We start from the raw sequence: 21,849 nt of genomic DNA, 5'->3' as shown, positions 1-21,849 counted from the left end.
TTGGCGTTTCGTTGGCCGATCTTAAGTTTGATTAGAAAAAGCTTGTCAAGTTTTTATCGCACTTTTTGGCCAAACTAATCTGTCTATTTATGTATAATCCGATCAGATGGGTTGGTTTTAGGATACTGCGGAATCTTTTTCAAGGCTTGGTAACATATTTAAATATGTTTATGTGTTTTGTATCATTATTATACTTAAACGACTCTACACAAAAATGGTTAAATTTGTTGATAAAACTTCGGTACAAAGGTTTGGTCCCGGCAGTTAACGGATAATCTTTCAGGAGTTGTGTGCACATATGCATTTATCATAAATCTCCCAAACAACCGCTTCGCTCGTGTTTGGTCGTGGGACCAAACGATCGCTTCGCTCGTGTTTGGTTGTGGGACAAAGACTTTTATAGCAACGCCTGTTCTATAACCAATCAGATAAATAAATGTATCGAGGATTCAAATTTACAGTGTTCATTAGTAATATATCTACAAAAAACCAGCATTTAAACATACCTTGCAATTGGTCAATTGTAATAATTTTAGAAAAAAACCATTGCAGAAATACATATACCAGCATAAACTGAATAATAACAACACTTGTGTTTGAATATGCCCTATTCACTCCTCTTGCTATCCATTCTTGACCAAAAAGTATAAACACTCGGCGGGTTGCAACACTTTTGAAGAGCAATACAGCTGGTGTTGGACCTTATCTACTATTAGTGATAAAAATTTATACTGTGATAGACTGTTACAGTACTAGCCTTAGGGCTACAGTACTAGCCTTAGGGCTACAGTTTTTACTAGTTCAGAAAACAATGAGCGAAACCCTAAACTCATTCCTACATAATTTACTCTCACCTCTCAGTTGTTGAAACTACTCAGCTGTAAATGTTTAGGTTGGTGCTGTTTGAGAATTATAGTATTTGACTACACCATTCCAAACATGAATTTATCACTCTTCTAGTTTACAAGGGGTTACACATTGTCTCTTCACATACAGCCCCTGGGATTTACTAACTAGTTGATATATTCAGCTAAGTCTCAGATATTATGTATAGATGAATGTAGGATTGAAGAGAAGCGCTTCATCTAAGACTTTCTTCAGCTACGGTGTCTATGTAGAAGAGTGGCAGAGTAGAAGTTATGTTCTCACAATGATTGGTTTATTTTACAAGTTGATGCTTTAATGAGTCAAGTTTTTACTTTTGGTATATGCCTGACATGTCTGTTATATACGTAAAACCATCTCAGCCATTGGATAGTAAACTTGATCACTGGCAATGACTAGTTTGGGTTCTGAAGAAAGTAAGGCCTCTGCAGAATGTCTGTATATTGCAAAATGTAAGTAATAAATACAATGACTCATGTCTCTGTAGAATATATAGAACAACTTTGTAATCTGAAAAACGCTAGAAATTATAAATTGTCTAGGTTGAATATAATAATATTAAGATCTTGTGAGTACAACATATTGAGTCACCAAGTTGTCACAACTTTTGTAAGCACCTACATGAAAAATAATGCACAAATCTGACATATGTTATATATGCTATAAAAGTTGAGCGAGCCCGTGTTGACCAGTTATGACTGACTTCTTTACATTAAAAAGTGAACAACTCCAAATTTTAAGAGCAGAATGTTCGCAAGTCGAGAATCAATTAGCTGAGGAAGATTTATAGCAGTTGTTAGTGTGTTTTTACAATACAAGGCTAACAGTCACAAATACGTTCAGTTTTCATAACTGACTGCCTCATGTCGCACTCATATACTTGGCAGACACATGAGGTGCACCTTAGTTCCTAAGCTAGTTTTATGACCTTTATGACCTTTCTTCGCTAACAAGTACTAACTTACTTTTATTGAAACAGCCCATTGAAATGTCATGGCCTCGTTGCTGCTGAATATATAATTCTCACATTTCTGACAAAAGTCAATAGCCCAAACTAAAACGCTGACTCCTCGACATGGCTAGAGCGTTGATGAATGGTCATCTTCTAATATAACAGCTATGCTCTGAGGTATGTTACGAAAAACACTGTCCGTATGAGTGGACTCGCCAATAGTATTAGATGGCCTCACAGCGTCAGCATGAGTGATTTGACAGCTCCTGTCTCGTTCCAAAGAACTCATATCTACAGTGTGATGATCAGACAAGGTGAATGACATGTTCACTACACCCTCTGTAGGGCCAGCTCCAACGCATTGCTCAGCCTCTACAAGAGCAGTCGTTGAGGAAACACTAAATCTAGCAGAGACATCTTGGCTATCATTCATAAAATTGCTTGCTTGTAGGGCGGTGAGCGAAGGCCTCTCGGGTGAGTTCCGCAGCCTGTAGGTAGGGGGGTTGGAGGTAGGAAACTCGTTATTCCTAGGAAATATGATATGGATCCCTGGCCTCTCAATGCTTGTATGAGACTTGTATGAAGGCGGAGGAGAGCCAGGCGTAAATGCTAAAGACTCCATGGCGAGATGTCGAAGGTGACTGCGCTGGTCTTGCATAGCTGAAGCATAAGATGGCGGTGGAGGCCTAAATCGAAATTCTGGATTCATCCTCCCTGCAAAAATTATGCCCAAAAGTTAGAAATGAAAACTTCGAGAAAGAATAAATTTTTTGGTGATTGCCCAGAAAACTTCCATTAGTTGCTGATAACCTAAGAAGCAGAAAACATTTGGACACGTTTTTGCTGAAACAGCGATGAGGCAGAGAAAGTTCAGACTGAAATTGAGACTAGAATAGAATGGTGTACCAGAGTAGGCTATCTGGACTGGAAAACAGCTCAGTTATCAAATCCCGATGACGCAGATGATGATACAGGATTCGAACTCTCATCATTCAGTTTAATATTACAACATCTGAACAACTGCACCAATAGACCACCTTGCAGCGTTTCAAAATAAATGTGCAGATACTTATCTTCATGGCACAGACTCGGTTCTGTCATCTTCCTAGCACAAGTATAGTGTCATATAGCAGTACAAGTATGTTGTTTTATGGCAGTACAAGTATATTGTCATATAGCAGCACAAATATAGTGTCGTATAGCAGTACAAGTATGTTGTTGTATGGCAGTACAAGTGTATTGTCATATAGCAGCACAAATATAGTGTCGTATAGCAGTACAAGTATGTTGTTGTATGGCAGTACAAGTGTATTGTCGTTGAGCAGTACAAGTATATTACTGTGTAGCAATACATGTACAGTGCACCCCGGGTACGGCGTCCCTGTTTTACAGTTTTTTAATTTTACGATGTGGAACACAATGTTTTATTTGTCTCTTCCAAATTTTCTTGCCATATAGTATAATCAAAAATGTCTCTTGATGTTCAAATTTGGCGTTCAGTATGCTGCATGCATCAGAATAACAAAGATACGATATAATATTTGCCGAAATCTCTTTCATAACGTGTGAAAGATATACAAGGCTCGCTCTCAGCTCGGCATTATTCATTATGAGTTATAGTGAAAACGAGACCGGAAACAGGTAACAAAGATAAAGGCTATGACCAAATTAATGTTTAGTTTAGTAAAATACATACTAAAACCTTAGCTATAATAAAACTAAAACATTTAGCTTTAAGTGTGTGTTACGTAAGCTAAACTAATTTAAATTGAGTTCAAAGTTTATATTATACATCTGTCTCGAAGGTAAGAACTCCATTTGGTACGTACTACATACTTACTAATGTTACATTTTATCGCAGATCATAACCACTAAACACACTGAAGTTACTGCAAGTAGCTATAGTTACTAACGGTATTATACTACTTTGTTATTAATTTCTAGTATGTATAACTAGAGGTTACCTATTTGGTAAAACAGAACTCGTCAGCGTTCATCGATTGTGCCGTGAAACCAACAAATTTAGCTAATGCTCAGGGGCTCAGCGTTATGTGATAGCTCTTAGAAATGAACTGATGGTCATTTACTCTTCTCGTTAGGTAACAGTCTCACACTTTTACAATTATGGGTTACATGACAAGCCAGCACAGCCTTCTCTCCTTGACATCTTCAGAAGTAATGATTCCACCATCCAGAATTGAGTATACATTAACATTACTGATTCGGTTGTCTAACTTGCCAGTATGCCTAGCTAACTTACAGTTTAACTTACCAGTACGACTAGCTAACTTACAGCTTAACTTGCCAGTATGCTTAGCTAACTTAAAGTTTAACTTGCCAGTATGCCTAGCTAACTTACAGTTTAACTTGCCAGTATGCTTAGCTAACTTAAAGTTTAACTTGCCAGTACGACTAGCTAACTTACAGTTTAACTTGCCAGTATGCCTAGCTAACTTACAGTTTAACTTGCCAGTATGCCTAGCTAACTTACAGTTTAACTTACCAGTATGCCTAACTAACTTACAGTTTAACTTGCCAGTATGCCTAGCTAACTTACAGTTTAACTTGCCAGTATGCCTAGCTAACTTATAGTTTAACTTGCCAGTATGCCTAGCTAACTTACAGTTTAACTTGCCAGTACGACTAGCTAACTTACAGTTTAACTTGCCAGTATGCCTAGCTAACTTACAGTTTAACTTGCCAGTATGCCTAGCTAACTTACAGTTTAACTTGCCAGTACGACTAGCTAACTTACAGTTTAACTTGCCAGTATGCCTAGCTAACTTACAGTTTAACTTACCAGTACGACTAGCTAACTTATAGTTTAACTTACCAGTACGACTAGCTAACTTACAGTTTAACTTGCCAGTATGCCTAGCTAACTTACCGTTTAACTTACTGTAGCAGTATGCCTAACTAATGTACCGTTCAACTTACCAATATGACTAACTTACAATTTAACTTACCAGTATGCCTAACTAACTTACCAGAACTTTACCCATGTAATAATCCATAGTAATCCATCGATGCTCCAATCATGCTGTCAGCACGGATATAATGAAAGCATAACACAGAGCCTCATTGCTAAGTCGCTCAAAGACCAGATCAGTCAATAATAAAGTCAAGACGACAGCATAACTGCTGTAACATAATTTAAGAAGAATTAATAATTGATGACCAACAGCGTTTCAATTCAGATAACTCATCTAAAATGACAATACTGTTAGTTGGTGTAATAGGTGTAAGGAGTTGCATGCCCAGAAGCGTGATACTGGCTGGGAGTCTATAAACCTCAGTTACTATTCCACCTACTCACAGTAACTGTGGATGGGCTACATAACATCAAATTATCCTAACGTTTGAGCAACTAAATGATCACTGACATTTTTAACAACCAGTCAAAAAACTTTTCACAATTGACAATTTCGCCAGCGATAAATAATGATAATTATTTTTCTTTTAATGAATGTGCACTAGTTCAGACAATTGTACAATTGATATTAGCAGATATTGATTGATTTGAAAGGAATCAAAAGATAATTGTCAGTGTAATCTGGTGGTATTCAGTTTGCTTGTGGTACCACTTTATCAGTTTTAAGAAACACAAAATGACTTTACAAAAGATGTGGAAGTGGAAATTCTATGCATTTTTAGGATTAATTAGGACACCTCTATTTCAGGAGTAGTCTCCTCATGAAACAATTTATACTCGATCATCATTCTTGCGATGACACTAGTTAAGGTTAACAACAAGTGCAAAGTATTTTCATTATACTTTTTACTTATAAATACATAAATAAGTATATAGATAGATGCATGTAAATATGTAGCTGACGGTCTAATTGGCTAACCAAGCTTTTAATGCTCTGGGTAACACATCGGTACTGAGCATTTTTTTTGTTCGAGTATTTTTGCAAAACTATGTTCAAGGTAGCCTAATATTTGTTATGACAATTTTACTTACAATATAGTTATGGTCTATAGATATGTTGTTACAGAAACCAGAGCTAAGAAAGTTACTTCTATAAGATGCTGCAGTTTATCGTCGTAAGCGAGATTCAATTTTTATTGCAAAAGTCAGTCAAGTTTCATGACATTGTTTTGTTTTCATCAAACTTGTTTGAATATTCAAAAAATAGCAATGGAGGATCTCTTATTTTTAACTGTAAAAGAAGTATAACGGCATACATGTTTTCAATTTTATCTATATAAAATATAGTTAAGAATATAGCTATTTTTTAGCTATACAAAGTATATATAGGGCCTATATATTTTTTGGTCTATATGAAGTATTATGCAGGAAGCGCTAAAAATGCCCAACTGGCTTAACTTGAACATGTCTGCTTAAATGGCAGACTGAAAGAAAGAAATCTATAATTGTTTTGGTATTAATAAAAATATGAAAAAGTCATTGCAGTAAAAACTACACACTAATAATCTTTTTTTTGAGTGGGAAAGTTAAAAAAACTGTAATGAAATTCAGGACCAAACGCCTCAATTAGCAGACTACCGATTGATTCATCAAGACCTTGTTTAAAGACTGAAGAGTTCAGTTTACTATTGAAAATTGCAACTTGCTAACTGGAATAAACAGGAAAGGCAATGAATCCTGAATTACATTGTATGTTGAGGTGAGCCTGATATCTCAATTTGGGCTGAGAAAGCATGCAGACGAAAAGCTCTCCAGTCTAATGGTCTAATGTAGAAGAACAAGGTTGGTTTATGTTCTGCGCTCAGTCTCCTGGGACTCAATATTGTTGAAGAGAGACTGCCATGGCTTTAAAAGCTAAACTGGCATTTTACTCAGTTAATAAATACACAAGCTTGCTCTAGGTCAGAGAGAGAGAGACAACTCTGTGTTGTTGTCAAATTCAGACTTCCTATTTCACTAGTTTTTATGAATTCTTGCTGAATATTATTAATATTTTATTCATTTTTGTCAATGGTACCAAAAATGTCAGACACATTTTTCTAGCTTTACAGATGAGCTTGCACAAAAATTTAGTAGATTTTAACTGAAAGTATCGCTTTTTTATCATTTGCGATTATTTTCAAACTGCTGAGATCAATTGAAAGTGCGATTATGATGTCTATAGTTGTAAAGAGACCGACAGAATAGAGACACGGAATGCTGCCACTTAAACACAATAGCCAAATGTTTTTTCGGAGAACTTTACCCGCAATCAAGTTCTGTTGATTTCAATCTTGAAGTGTCTTGACAGTCAGATCACCTCAGAAACAATCGTAAATGATAGAAAACTACCAATACCGATAGAATCTACTAAATTTTGGGTAGATTCGTCTTTAATTAATGGCAGTAGTATATAGCTAATGAATTGTGCTTATCTTTGATAATTTATCCCCCCTTTACCATTCCAAGACTTTCACATTTCCATATAAAGAAATGTTGTAATTCAATAAACAGTACTGAGCTATCTTTAACACTTCCTCCAGAGCGCTTATTGAGCGCTTCCAGAGGTTTCTATTGTACACTATCATCGTAGCATGTAACACTATGATAAGAGTAAAATTTACTTTACAGATGACGCACCTGCTAACACCTGCTAATACTCCAGAATTGGCGAGGTCATAAGCAAATGTCAACAAATGTTAAATTATGACAACTGACAATTACTGTCATAACAACACAGTAAACACTCCTTTAATGTATACTTCCTAGAACATAAATTTCAGATAATTTAAAGAATTTATGTGAAGTTTAGGCTTCATACAGCGTAACACATTTCATATAACATAAAGTGCCAAGTCAGACAAGTTTTAAAATTCGACTTGAATGGTAACTTATCTTGCCACACTTGAACAACGAAAAACAAAACGATGTGCATATAACATTATATCTTTTATCTATACAACTTCCGTGACGTTCTAGTTCGTCGCAATAGATGTCAGATGTGTTGATAAAACAGAGAATAAGGAGCTGCGCAACTGTTCATAACCACTTGAAAGTGATCAATTAGTGCAGGTGTTACAGCGTCTTTTTACCATTCTGAATGTAATGAGTTGGAGTGGAGTATCGTCAAAAGTTATCTTTTATTCTAACCTTGACCTCTGGATACAGATAGACGGATGATGAACAGGTAGTACCGCTTTTTATGGGAAAAAAATATTTTTTGCTTTGCTTTATGGTAGACATAAAATATTTGTTGCTAGTTTTACTTTGCAGAATAATCTGTTGTTTAGAAAAAATAAGCAAATCATTGTAGATGAACGTCGAAGATGTGTGCTTCCCATCAACTTATTGCAACATTACTGCAATCATGGTCTATAAAACCAATGAAGTTGATCAGAAAAAGGAGATAAGTCGTCGATGCAAACCAATAATACTGCAGTTACGGTACAAAACACAAATTAAAAAGTTAAGTCTAGTTTTTCCTTTTTGTAAATTGTATGGCCAAAGGGGTGAGTTTGGAAAGATCTCAGAACAGATTAGGAAATTTCATGTATTTTACTATTTGAATAACATAAAATCCCTATAACGTAAACATTCCTGGAACAAATTATTTACGTTGTAAGAGCGTCTCCTGTATGTAAAAATCTTTTCAGAAGTAGCCGATCTACATACTTTAGGAGTTTTGTCACTTTTATTAAATTTTCTGCCAGCAGCACATCCTTTTATAAACAAGATAAGGACACCCTTGTTAGAGCAGGCTGATGCTTTATTAAGGGTTGCTAACAATCATAAAGGCAATGTAAACAAATATTATAAAAGAGGGTGCACTCAAATGTTCCCTCATCGCTGAGCTTGGATAAGTAGTGTTGAGGCAGTAGAAGCCACTTTATAGGTGATAACGTCAGCCTTTTATGGCAGCGTACGTGCCTTACAGCCAGTAGTTGCAAACCTAATCACCTTCTGACTAGAGCCCTTGAGAATAGCTCAGATTGCTCAATCTTTTCCTAGAAGCTTATCCTTTTGTTCTTAGCAAATAACTAGAAAGAATACTGACAGCGATAACAAATTTTTTTGCTATGAAACAGCATTTTTTGTAAAGAACTCTGGCTTCAATTGTTGCTTCAGCAAAAAATACCTGTCCTTCTGTGCAAAAAAAGTAAAAACAGCGAGTGTTTGCTCAGAAACATACCAGACAAGCTGCCAGCGACTGGGCAAGATTCTATGAAGCTGTTTAACGAGAGAATCTAGGTCATCAGCTCAAAATATTAAATATTAAAGTGATAGTAATTTGTCGACTACATCAGCTACCAGTCATCTCTAACATACAACTAGTATCATACGCGCCTCTCAGCTTGCTGTGTTTATCAACAGATGCTATAGATGGAGCAAACTGGACAAACATACTTGAGAAATATCAATCAAATATGTTATACAATCCTTAGACATTGATTCAAGGGTTGACACGAACATCTTTGAATGCGGCGAGCAGCTTTCAATGCTGCCGTATTCGTAGGTATAACCAGGAGTGTTCGTTATTCATGCCTTTCGGTTTGTTGTGATCGGCTAAGAGATTTTTAATATGTTTTAACATGACACCCAAAACACAGCCGAATGAAAGAGTTCTATTTTAAAAAAAATGTAAAAATAGATTGAAAAATTAAATTATCAAAAAAGTTGTAAAAAGCTCACAATTCTTTTCAATAAACAAATGCTGTGAACCCATACAGAGTATGATCCAGTATGATTTTAATTCGTTCTAACGTTTGCATCGCAAAACAAAAATTTCTTATAGAGGGGTATAGAAACCCATAGTAATTATCTAATACAAACACCTCTTGATAAAAATCATCAAAATTTTATATACATGTACGTATTCTACATACTAAACCTTGGTAACAAAACAATATGTATGTTAACCTTAATAACTATAGTTACCTACAATAACTTTAGTATATTTAGTGGTTATGACTAGGGATGGCAGTTGTTGTTTGAAAAGGTGTTATCGACTATCGTTGGAGTTGTCCCACCGATAGCGACAGTATCGAATTATCAATGAGCAGACAGAGTTCATCGATAGTTATCGAGTGACTTGGCAGCTGGTAAAACTATCGAATTATCGTGCCTGAAAAGATCGAGGATTGTGGGAAGGAATAGGAAAAGGTGTTCGAGTTATCAGAGCGTTCAAGTTATCAGAGCACTGTCACAAGTCCATGCATTTATTAGTAGATAAATGTACATATACAAGCTATATATAAGCTATATCAAACGCATAGATAGCTTATTGCAAATTAAAAGGCTTCTAGTGTGAAGTTAAAAAAAAATTTCATCAGAAAGTACATGTATATAGACTTTTCTATAACTTGAGATTGGTTTGTTGTTTGAAGTGACGTGATTGCCAGGACATTTTCAGATTAAAATTAGCCAAACTTGATCGCTGTTGAAATGCTCAGAAGAAAAGACATCTTTTTTGAGCGTTTTAACCAATGATATACAGCCCCAGGAATGATATACAGGGGGCTGTATATCATTGTTTTAACCAAGATCAATTTTGCCGATTTTTCTTTAAGTTCATTCCAAGGTTAGCTAACTTTTCTTAGCTTTCGGAGGGCCATCCCTAAGCGGATGATTGGCAAAATTTGATTTTTGCAAACCTTTAGAAAAGTCGTTAAAAAAAAAATTTTACCGATGATGGTAATAACGGCGTCTAAGAACTACTAAAAGTCGAGGTTTGTCTCTATGGCTTGGAATAAAGTGATATTCTAAAGCGATAACAATGGTCGTAGCAGCCGTTGGGCAAAAAACTGTTCGAGTTAACCAAGTTGAGGTCGAGTTATCTAAAGCAATTTATCATTGCATGGAAACGAACCAAACAAATCCGTTCGAGTTAATCATGTGTTCGAGCTATCCGAGGGTGATAACTATTGAGTTATATTATTTTTTATTATTCGATAACGATACATTTGTTTCGGATGTTTCGAGAGGCTAAAAATAGGCAACGTATTCATATCGAGAAAGACAACTAACGACTATCGAGCTATTGTGCAAACCTAGTTAGGACCTGCAATAAAATGTAACGTTACAATGTACTCTGTGCAGTATGTATTGTAGGGAGGTCTTACCTTTGAGACAGATGCATAACATAAACATTGAATTTAACCCAAATGAATTTAGCTTACTAAATACACACAGACTCAAAGCTGAGTTTTAGTTTGTATTTTCAACTATTTTATGAACTTCAACTTTTTCATCGCTGCAATCGCTAATAATACGATCGAGCATCGTATCTTTTCATTCGTTTTTAGAGGGATTTCGGCAAATAGCTATCAGCATATTTGTTATTCCAACGTAATCAGCACACCGAATGCCAAATTTGAATTTCGAGAGAAATCTTTGTTGATATCATATGGCGAAAAATATTTGGTATGGAGGGGGTGAATAATCATCATGCTCTACATCGTAGGGCAAACAAATCGTATAACAGGGTAATCGTAACTTAAGGGGGCACTGTATAGTTAACTCCTTATGTACAACTTTTATTCATATCATGATCTACTACATACCACGCCACACGGAGCAAATATTATTGTAAGAATGTACTGTAATTCCTTTGATTTGTTCAGCAGCCCAAAAGCCTACAATTCCTAAATAATTAATGCAAATGTATTATATAAAAACGGTAAAAAATAGATTATGTATAGAGTAATCAGTAAAAAAGGTTTCGTCTTTGGGACGGGTAAATGGAAATGTCGGCTAGGTGATGCAGGAAACGGACAGTGTGGGAGAGGGGGGGGGGGGTGATTGGTTGTCTAATATCGAATTTTATAGACTAATTAGGTGAATGCCCGGCATTGCATAATAATAATAAAGGTTTTTGCATAAAAAACATTTATTTTCAATTGGCTAGGTTTCTTTACCCAATGAATTTGATCAACTTAAGCTAGATAACTATAACCACTATATATTATATTAACTATATTATAGTAACTATTATATTAACTATATTATAGTAACTATTATATTAACTATATTATAGTAACTATTATATTAACTATATTATAGTAACTATTATATTAACTATATTATAGTAACTATTATATTAACTATATTATAGTAACTATTATATTAACTATATTATAGTAACTATTATATTAACTATATTATAGTAACTATTGCAAGAGTCGTGCTGTCTCTCTGGAGCCAGCATTAAATAAAAGATTGGACCATGATCTCTCACGCAATCATGATCTCCAAGTGTGCTAGATGAAGTGTGCTATTTTAACCAATCGGGAATAAAAATTGATGGGTGTAATAAATATGATGCGCACAGTTATTCTATAGTATGCCAGTTGGACGTGTAGTGTAGTAGATTAGTATAGTAGTTATATTAGTTGGATGCGTAGTGTAACAGATGGTAAACCTGTCTGCAGGATTGGAGGGTCTGAGTTCAATTCTAGTGCAAAGCAGATTTTTCGTTCCTAGAACTTCATCATTATAACTAGACACATGGAAGACAAACAGACAATCAAACCCTGATATTTATATATATAGACAATAAAAATATTAGAAAAGAGAAGAGATAGGTACTTTTACCATCATGTAACTATGGGAAGAATAGTGGGCTGAGCAGCTGCGGCAGTCAAATACACTCGGACACTTGCTGCTCATGTCAAGTAGTGAATGAATACACTCGGACACTTGCTGCTCATGTCAAGTAGTGAATGAATACACTCGGACACTTGCTGCTCATGTCAAGTAGTGGATGAATAAGGAACATAAGAACATCCTGGGATATCTCTATATTCCTCAAATTACTTTAAAACTGAAGATTAGGGGTGATCGAACAGCCAAACAGAGACAGGGAACTATTCAAATATCACAATGAGCAGTTTGTTTGACCGGTTAAGATCTGGATGTCAAACCAACACCTGCTGACTTTGTGTTGGTCAAAAGCATCCACTCTTTACAGCGTGTACTAGGTATATGCAGAGCTACACAGCTGAGGGTACAGGGTACTGCACAGGATACCGCAGGTTACACATCTACCACTTCATTCTTCAATCGCTCAAAAGCCATCAAGGGAGGAAATGGTAGATTAAATGGTAGATTAAATGGTAGATCAAATGGTAGATCAAATGGTAGATCAAATAATAGATCAAATGCTCATGGAGAGAGGGCTTGTTTTGAAATTATTCTACTCCTGTATTTCTGAATCACGCTACACTGAATAAGGTAGTACTAAGAATAAGGTGAACTCTGCTTTTCATGCACAAACTGGATTATAACTGATAAGTCTATAATGATAGGCGTAAAACTACTTGACTACTACCGACTTTGGTTACAACTGGACTCTTAGCTAAATTTAAGTGCACGTTATTGTATTTTCTACCATGAAAATTTTAAAATTAAACACCTACATAACCTACCACTGTCACAGCAACCTACTATCAGAAGTCATAGCCAGACTTTGTGAGTAGCACATTATTTAGGGCTAATGATATGCTATAAGTAGGCTCTAGAAGAAATAGGTGATTCAGGCAGATATCATCGACTGGCTGCAAAAAAGCCTACATAATAAGTCAATAAATTGAGATGTTTCTTTCATTGTAGCAGAGGCTAACGACTCATCTTATAACAGTTGGTCTAAGACTCTAAGTCATCTGGGAATTCACTCCTTTGGACTATAAACATTCACTGTTTCCATGACATGGTTGATCTGGAGGATCACGGTATCCATAACATAGAAATGGCAAAAATTTGCAAGTCAAGCGAGATTTGTTACTTGCAATTTTTTGCCGAATGTTTCATGCTTGCAAAAGACGGAAATGGCACTTGTGAATAATGCGCAAGAAAATGTCACGCAAGCTACTCCAATTTAAACATTTTTCCCGCTTCAATCATTCTTATTTCGATTTGAGCAGTTCCAAATGCACCGCTTGACCTTTGGCGTAAAATCCTCATCTCTGTTAACAAAGCACCCGCGTTAATCCGCAGCATGCGAATGACCAGTGAAACGCTAATCACCTAGTAACGCAATGTGTGCACAACTCCAAATCTGCAGCATCCGCACAATGGAAGCACAGTGTGTCTTAACAATAAAGTTGTTACCAGGTAACACACTCTGTTGCTAGTAGACAGGTGTGAGTGTAAGCTGTACAAGCCCAATCTACTGCAGCAGTAGGCAACGATAGAAAAGCAGATGCACTATTGTTATGACTCATGTGTTTGTTTGGAACCCTTTCATTTATTTTGTTCATACCTCATTGGTTAATTACATTAAAGTCAAACGCCTCATTGGTTAGTTCCATTAGGACCAGATGCCTCAATGGTCAGTTCCATTAGAACCAAGCAATGTTTTGTGTTCTAAGCAACCAATTGAAGCTAATATGCCATCATGAAAATAAATCTACTGTCCTAATTATTCAAAGTAGAGGCTATTTTTTCTTAAGTCCTTAGCCTAAGTTCCCATGCTCAATATACAGACTTTCATTTACTAACTAAAACCTGTTATTTCTTTAGAATGGGTAATTGTGATGGACATACAACTCCTGTGAACCAAACACTAGTATGTGTACCCATCCATCCACCCTCCCATTTAGAGCATGGAAGACTATCACAACAAAATCCTAAACGATAGTATGTGAACCCAATCATGAGCCTTCCCATTTAGAGCATGGGCGACTATCACAATAAATCAAGGGTTGGTAAGTGTTTGAGAGAATAAATCCTCCCTCTGCCCGCCATTATTTTATTGAGAAAATGAAGCTCCTATTTATCACAGTTTGATCGCTTCCGTAACCAACTTATCAGTAACGCCTCTCCCGCAATGATCTCCTCGTCATTATATACGGTCATAAGAGAGCACTTTGATAACCACCTGAATAAGACAAGCTAACTCCGGTTAGGGAATCACTTATCAATGTCAAGTTTATGACTTGACTTACTGTTTAGATCAATCAGACTTTACCACAGTATCTCTGTTGAAATCTGAGTAAATAAAACATGCAATGTGAAAGACAATGTGTGTCTTGATATGTTTTGACATCTAATTTACCTAACCCATCCTCATCTAGCTTATCTTATCACTTCTTTTCAATTGCCATGCTTTTAAAAATTGCAACAGACTCACAGTTCCTCTGCTGACAAACGCTGTCAGATAAAAGAAGTAATACCTTGCATTCATTTTACACTAGAGAAAAGGTTGATAAAACTATGAACAGATGTAACTTACTTCCAAACCAGGATTGTCTTTGTCGGCGTCTCCGATTCCTTCTCGTCTGCGAGCAGAAATTTCCAAGGTTGAAGAGGCGATGACAGGGTTGTTGGGATGCTGGGACGCATCTCCAGCCAATGAGAACTATTATAAGCAATAGGACACCGAGAGCTGCAATGAGACATGTGTCAAGGTCACCTGCACTAACAACTCTTGCATTGTTTTCGCGATAGAGCGTTGATAGTTTGTTGGTGTTTTGATTACTGAAGGCTAGCATTTTCTTAGTTTACTATAATTGAAAGTTGGAATCACTTTTTCAGGGAATCACAAAATTATTTAGCATTTTTATAAAATTACTGTTATGTTATCTTCAACTAAAATGATGTAATTATTAAACTATTAAAAAAGAACCTAAAATATTTTTGTAGATTTTATCAGACAATATCAGTATTTTTCTATCATTTGCGATTGTTTTTGATGTTTGGGGTAATCTGATTGCCAGGATGTTTCTAGATTAAAATAGACAAAACTTGATTTCGGTTAACACACTGAGAAGAAAAATAAGTGCGAAATGACGTCACGAGCTGACGTCGTTGCGATAGTTGATATAGTTTATTATTTTCAAGTTGAAGAATTACGCAACTCCATTCTGTTGGTCTCTTTACAATTATGTCATAATCGCACTTTCAATTGATCTGAGCATTTTAATCACGATCAAGTTTTATCGATTTTAATCTTAAAACATCCTGTCAATCAGACCCCCACATACATCAAAAACAATCGCAAATGATAGAAAAATATCGATGCTTTCTGTACATCTGATAAAATCTACAAAAGTTTTGTGTAAGTTTATCTTTAACAAAAATCGAAAAACGTTTCTGGTTGTGTTCAAACTAGAGCTCTTTATAATGATCATAGATTGCGAGTAGTCAAGTGTAATTCCCTATGTTACATCAGCCATCACAAGCCCTGTAATATGACTTGAAGCAAACAGAGATTCTTGTAATTGAAAATGCAACAGCACTGAAAATCACACCACTTTGCTTCGAGAGTCTTCAGCGGCCATCCAGAGTGAGAATGGAATTGTTAGCTGTAATGTCTTCACACCCGAGCATTGGCAGATAGAAACCCGGATCACCATGTTATAATCTTTATTTAATAGAACTACTGGCTACTAGTTACTAGCCAGCAATTATTTTCTACTCTTGGCCAATCAATTAGCCTTGCTTAGTTGGTACATACTTGATAGTGCTCCATCGTTCTTTCACATCGTTTGCTTACACTATTGATCAGAAAACTTCATATCGATAGAGTAAATATGGAATTCATCCACTATTGCGACGCGTAGGGACTCTTTCAGAAACCGTCCACCCAGCTCTTTGTTTTTCAATGGTGGGCATGAAAGATGTGACTTAAGGAATGCAATTGCACTAAACATGATCTGCTTTGAAAAATAACTTTTGATGCAAGAATTATCAAGATTGCGATCGCTTATAAGAATTTATGCCAGGGACTTTAGAGAACATGTCAACCGCAACGTGACACGATTTGTCAGTTTTACCGAAACTACATGAGCGTGTTAGTACAGTCAGACATCGACTTGCAATCTTTCAGCATCAAATATGAGCAAATATTCATGTTAATATACAAAGTAGTTTTAAAATATGCCATCAGAAACATCCCAGTTTTGTATGTAAAAATAAAACATCGGTTCGAAATTGAAAACAAGACAAACTTATCATGTCTATTTAAACTGTACTTACTCTAAATTGAGGTAAGTTACACTGTACATTTCTCAAATGGCAAACCCACGCATTGTCAAACCATTCACGGGCTTTTAGGGTAAAGTAATAATCGAAACCTTCTTTAGAGAATAATACTTGATTAATTTAGTATTTGCATATATTGTAGTTTATGCATGAGTTCATATATACAGATATGGTAGTTTAGGAGTTCATATATACATATATGGTAGTTTAGGAGTTCATATATACATATATGGTAGTTTAGGAGTTCATATATACATATATGGTAGTTTAGGAGTTCATATATACATATATGGTAGTTTAAGAGTTAATATATACATATATGGTAGTTTAGGAGTTCATATATACATATATGGTAGTTTAGGAGTTCATATATACATATATGGTAGTTTAGGAGTTCATATATACATATATGGTAGTTTAGGAGTTCATATATACATATATGGTAGTTTAAGAGTTCATATATACATATATGGTAGTTTAGGAGTTCATATATACAAATATGGTAGTTTAGGAGTTCATATATACATATATGGTAGTTTATGAGTTTGTATATACAACTATGGTATTTTAAGAGTTAATATATACATATATGGTAGTTTAGGAGTTCATATATACATATATGGTAGTTTAGAAGTTCATATATACAACTATGGTAGTTTAAGAGTTAATATATCCATATATGGTAGTTTAGGAGTTTATGAGTTCATATATACATATATGATAGTTTAGGAGTTTAGGAGTTCATATATACATATATGATAGTTTAGGTTTTTCTCATTCAGTTTTTAAAAAAGTTTTATATATAACTCATTTGCTTAATGCTATACATAATTACTTGAAGTATTTATCATGATTACCCATACTACCATGTACCTACACTACCACGTACCCATACTACCATGTATTTACACTTCTACTTACCCATACTACCATGCACCTACACTACTACTTACCCATACTAACATGTAGATACACTACTACTTACCCATACTATCGTGTACCTACATTACTACTTACCCATACTACTGTGTACCTACACTACTACTTACCCATACTACCATGTATCTACACTACCACTTACCCATTCTACCATGTACATACACTACTACTTACCCATACTACCATGTACTTACACTACTACTCACCTATACTACCATGTATCTACATTTTCACTTACCGACAAAGCTGAGAGACATAATGAAAAAGTGATTTCCTGGTGACTTCAGTACTCCCAAGATGATTCCGATGAGAACACAGATAATTCCAGAGGAAGCAAAGAACACAAGAACTTTTTTAAATTCCATGCAGTTGGCGAGACAGATTCTACACGCAAGTGCGCTGCAGCAGTCAGGTTTCACATATGAATCGTCATCAGTATGGTTCGAAGATCGCCGATGGTGTCGAGACCGATGTCTGCGCCGGCGACGACGACGTCGTCTTTCGCGTCGTCCTCTTCGACGCCGTGGCTGAGCAGGCTCTCTTAGCTCACAAACTAAAGTTTGTCCCATATTCAGAATAGAAGGATGCATACAGTCAGTAGGGTTATTATAGGCAGGTGCCAAATGATTTTGCATATCTCGTACTGTCTCACTTCTATATGAGGCTGGTAGCGCGCTAGGCAGCTCTGTAACGGTGAACCCAGCAGACATATTCAAGATGGGCAGTGTGCCATCGCTGGTGGGAGGGTCAGACAGCGTTAGAAAACTTCCATCAGCTGGGGGATTACGTGTAGTGATATGTTGTGAATCAAGACAGCTTGGCTGGTTAGATTCATGGTGACTAGACAGAAATGGACGATATGAATCGCTCCCCTCAGCATTATTAGGGTTAGTGGTTGTGTGATAATCAGCTAATCTCCGAGGACAATTCTCGTCGCTATCACATGGAGAAGGGTTTATTGATAGGACTGTGTAAGGCCCTTGAGGCGTTTGCTGCGAATGGCTGCTGCGAACGGTTCTATACTCTGCTGGTACAGCGGTGGCTGAGCAATGCGTCACCGTGCTCGACAGCGATGTATCATTAGATGTAGCTACCGGAGAACTGTCCATGGCGTGGTTGTTACCAAGCCGGCCGATAGAGCCTCCTGTGTGAATCACCGACGAACTAGACTCTCTTTCACTCATGATCTGGGATCAAGAGAGTTTATCTTAGGCAATGGCAGATCATCTCGTGCACTTGTCTGTAATGATTATAAAACACAGTTTAGCATTTCGCTTTTTGTAAGGCGCTAGTAAAGCAGTAAAGCAATAATAACTAGCAGCTATTCATATTGGCAGCTTTTTGTTATGCATAACTTTTACTGGCTAGGATAGGAATTGCCATGACAGTGAATAATAATTAACACATTTTTTGTCAAAAGCTTTTTGTAGCTTCATGAAACATCCATGTCCATGTCTATGTATATATTGCTGTTAGACCTAGGCTTATTCTATATCAATCATGTAGTGTGGCTGTTTTTACTACTTACGTTGCTACTGCAAATTTGGTATTTTTATTGCGAGATTATGAACAGAAGCTGACACATGGTCAATCACAAAACTGACAAATAAACGCAAGAGCCCACATCACTGATCTTTATTTTCCATGGAGCAGCCCATTAGAAGTTCGCTTTTGGATTTTCCAGAGGTGTTCAAAAAATCTCCTTACAAGGTACCTACTCAATCTGGTTCCATGTAATGATGGTATTTTTAAACGCTATATGAATATTGTATGGAGGCTGGGAAACTTATATAACGGTCCAGTGCAATTGTAGGTGTTCTCAAACACTAACGGATCAAAGCTTGTTTCATAACAACACACCTCTCATTTAGTTTGTCATCAGTAATGCTACTAGCAAGCGTCTGATACACCGCTGACCGCACTGACCGCTCAAGCATCAACTCAGCCGTGTCAAAATCTCCATAGAAGGTTATTTAACAGCCAACCGCTACTATTATTTCCCATGCTTTCTCTAACATTCAATAACCTCTCTGGTTTTAGAAACCTTTCTGCAGCAAGCAAAGAGGTTTGAGACTTAGCACACCCATGACTGATCAATCGCAGAGCATCGTGTCACAAACCAACAAGTTGCTCGTCTAATTGATAAATTATTTAAATTTATCATAAATTATAAGTCTAAAGGTAACGCTAAACGATTTTGAATATTTAGAAACATGAGGTGTTGTTTTATTATTTTTCTGGATTAGTCGTGACCTTAAAAAGATAAGGACAGGGCTGCATAATCCCATGCAGAGCTAGAAACTAGAGCTATACCCCAGCGCAGTCACTCAACCGGCAAAGCAAATTTTATGCCGAGTCACCACCCTTCCAGCGTGAAGATGGATGGTGCGAAGGGAATACAGTGCAGCAACAATCACTGGGTGTCTTTCAGTGCGTGGCTACAACTCAAGGAGAGCCACCGAGGGCCAACTTCCTCTATGTCAGTTGTTCAACCTGTATAATCTTTTCCACTAAATCCTCCCTCAACTTAAATAACAAATATTAATCATATAACCTTACGATTAGCTGAGGCATAGCATACAGAAGTCAGTACTAAACAGAGTTTAGCCTTTGGAGTGATCGGATAGAACCCTTATAAGCAGAAGTACATTGAGGGGAAACAGGGAACCAGACTGATAGGCTAATGGGTAGCAAGTCAATGGATAGTACCACATACTACAATGCTTAGTACATACTAGCATTTCAGAAAGATTAAGCTTAATGCCAGACGCTGCCAGTTCGTCTTGTGCTAAATTTTAATATATTTTAGTATATATTTTAATATGTTTGCCGGTTTGCTGTCTGGGCAACAACTGCTAGTTCTTATGTATATGTTGTAGTTGCTAACAGCTGTAAGAATCATGGTCGACGTAGTGGCAGCATAGAAAAGCAGAAGCGGTCCCTCAGGGTAGTGACAGCAATGTATACATTAGCATTTACAAGAGGGAAAAGTTTCTAAGATCATATTATAGACCGTAGAATATCTGTGATAAGTATTGATACAGGCTATTTTTCCAAATATTAATTTATTTAGCAAGCATGTTTTCCAATGAGGTAGTATTGCCGTACCAACAAAGGGCATATAACACGGTTGAAAGGATTAATGATTGCTTGTTCATAATTTGATAGGCGCTCTTCTTGCCTGATTTAAGTTTTTAAATGGCAGACAGGAAATACTGAAAGATATTTGAAGGACTAGAAACCATCAAGGATTAATGTGAGGCTACTAAGAGCTACAGTCAAACATTTAGGCGATAGATTATGTCTTTGCATCGCCGTTATCCGCTGCGCAAGAGATTAAGCGATTTCCTGTTACATTTCGCAACTTTCAATGCTACCTGGTATGTACATAAAAGTTGGAGAAATACAATAGCTACTACCAATAGTATCTCAACAAGGACTAGTGTTGCCTCCTTCTTGTGCAAATATCGTTTGGTAAAAAACTACCTACAATGAGATAATTTTCTGAATTATGAACAGATTTTTGATAACAAATAAGCATTGAGATAATGAGCTGAGACCTGATGGAATAGTATGGATATAGACAACATATCAGATGTCTATGATGTGAAAGTAACTTTTAACAAGCCTTTAATCATAACAATGAATAGATGTAGACAACAATAAAAAGAACTCATAATAAAAGTCTTACTGAAAGACGAGGTTCCACTAGTTAGTAAGCAGTTAAGTGAATGATGGAGGCCGGTACATATTTCTTGCCATTTTCCTGGCTCTCATTCAGAGATACCATTGTTAGCAATTACAGATAACACTACATTGAAGATACATGTGACATGTTCATTGTATTATGATACATATTATATTACCAATGAAATTCTCTGAGCTCTAGCCACCATACCAGTATCATTACCAACCTATTGTCATAAGTGTTTCGCTGCCTAACCACAGCCATCAAGTTAAGCTCTCAAAGGTAGCGCAATGTAAGTTAGAGTGCTAGTTCGATTAGGTAAACACGGTTTGTGTCTATGTACTAGCTAATACGATTTTACACTCACCATAATTGAAACTGCTTTCTAATGCCATGCTTATGGGTCAGCTGCTCGATGCGACGTTGCACTGCTTTTCGGGACGCGTCTTTGCCAGGTTGCGTGGGGACCCAGCTGCAGATGTGCGAAGTGAGACC

General features: G+C 36.4%; 1 protein-coding gene across 1 annotated transcript; it reads right to left on the bottom strand.

Moving 5' to 3' along the window:
- Positions 1 to 1,306: 1,306 nt before the first annotated feature.
- On the bottom strand, positions 1,307 to 21,832 carry LOC137393541 (uncharacterized). Its single transcript, XM_068080134.1, has 4 exons — positions 21,722 to 21,832; positions 17,905 to 18,906; positions 14,977 to 15,129; positions 1,307 to 2,551 (listed from the first exon to the last, which is right to left on the bottom strand). The coding sequence occupies exons 2-4, from the start codon at positions 18,848 to 18,850 to the stop codon at positions 1,965 to 1,967; spliced, it is 1,686 nt and encodes a 561-aa protein (XP_067936235.1). The 5' UTR covers positions 18,851 to 18,906; positions 21,722 to 21,832; the 3' UTR covers positions 1,307 to 1,964.
- Between the last annotated feature and the right edge of the window lie 17 nt (positions 21,833 to 21,849).

The sequence above is a fragment of the Watersipora subatra genome, chromosome 4 (genome assembly GCF_963576615.1).
Source record: "Watersipora subatra chromosome 4, tzWatSuba1.1, whole genome shotgun sequence".
NCBI classification, from domain to species: Eukaryota; Metazoa; Bryozoa; class Gymnolaemata; order Cheilostomatida; family Watersiporidae; genus Watersipora; species Watersipora subatra.
This window is presented reverse-complemented; position numbering and strand designations above follow the sequence as displayed.

Bases quoted from the DNA above. Each gene is read 5' to 3' on its own strand.
- LOC137393541 (XM_068080134.1), bottom strand. From the start codon at position 18,850: ATGAGTGAAAGAGAGTCTAGTTCGTCGGTGATTCACACAGGAGGCTCT. The intron at 15,130-17,904 runs GTAAGTGAAAAT...GTCTCATTGCAG, and splicing joins TATGTCTCTCAGCTTTGTCG to CTCTCGGTGTCCTATTGCTT. The intron at 2,552-14,976 runs GTAAGTTACATC...TAATTTTTGCAG, and splicing joins AAGACAATCCTGGTTTGGAA to GGAGGATGAATCCAGAATTT.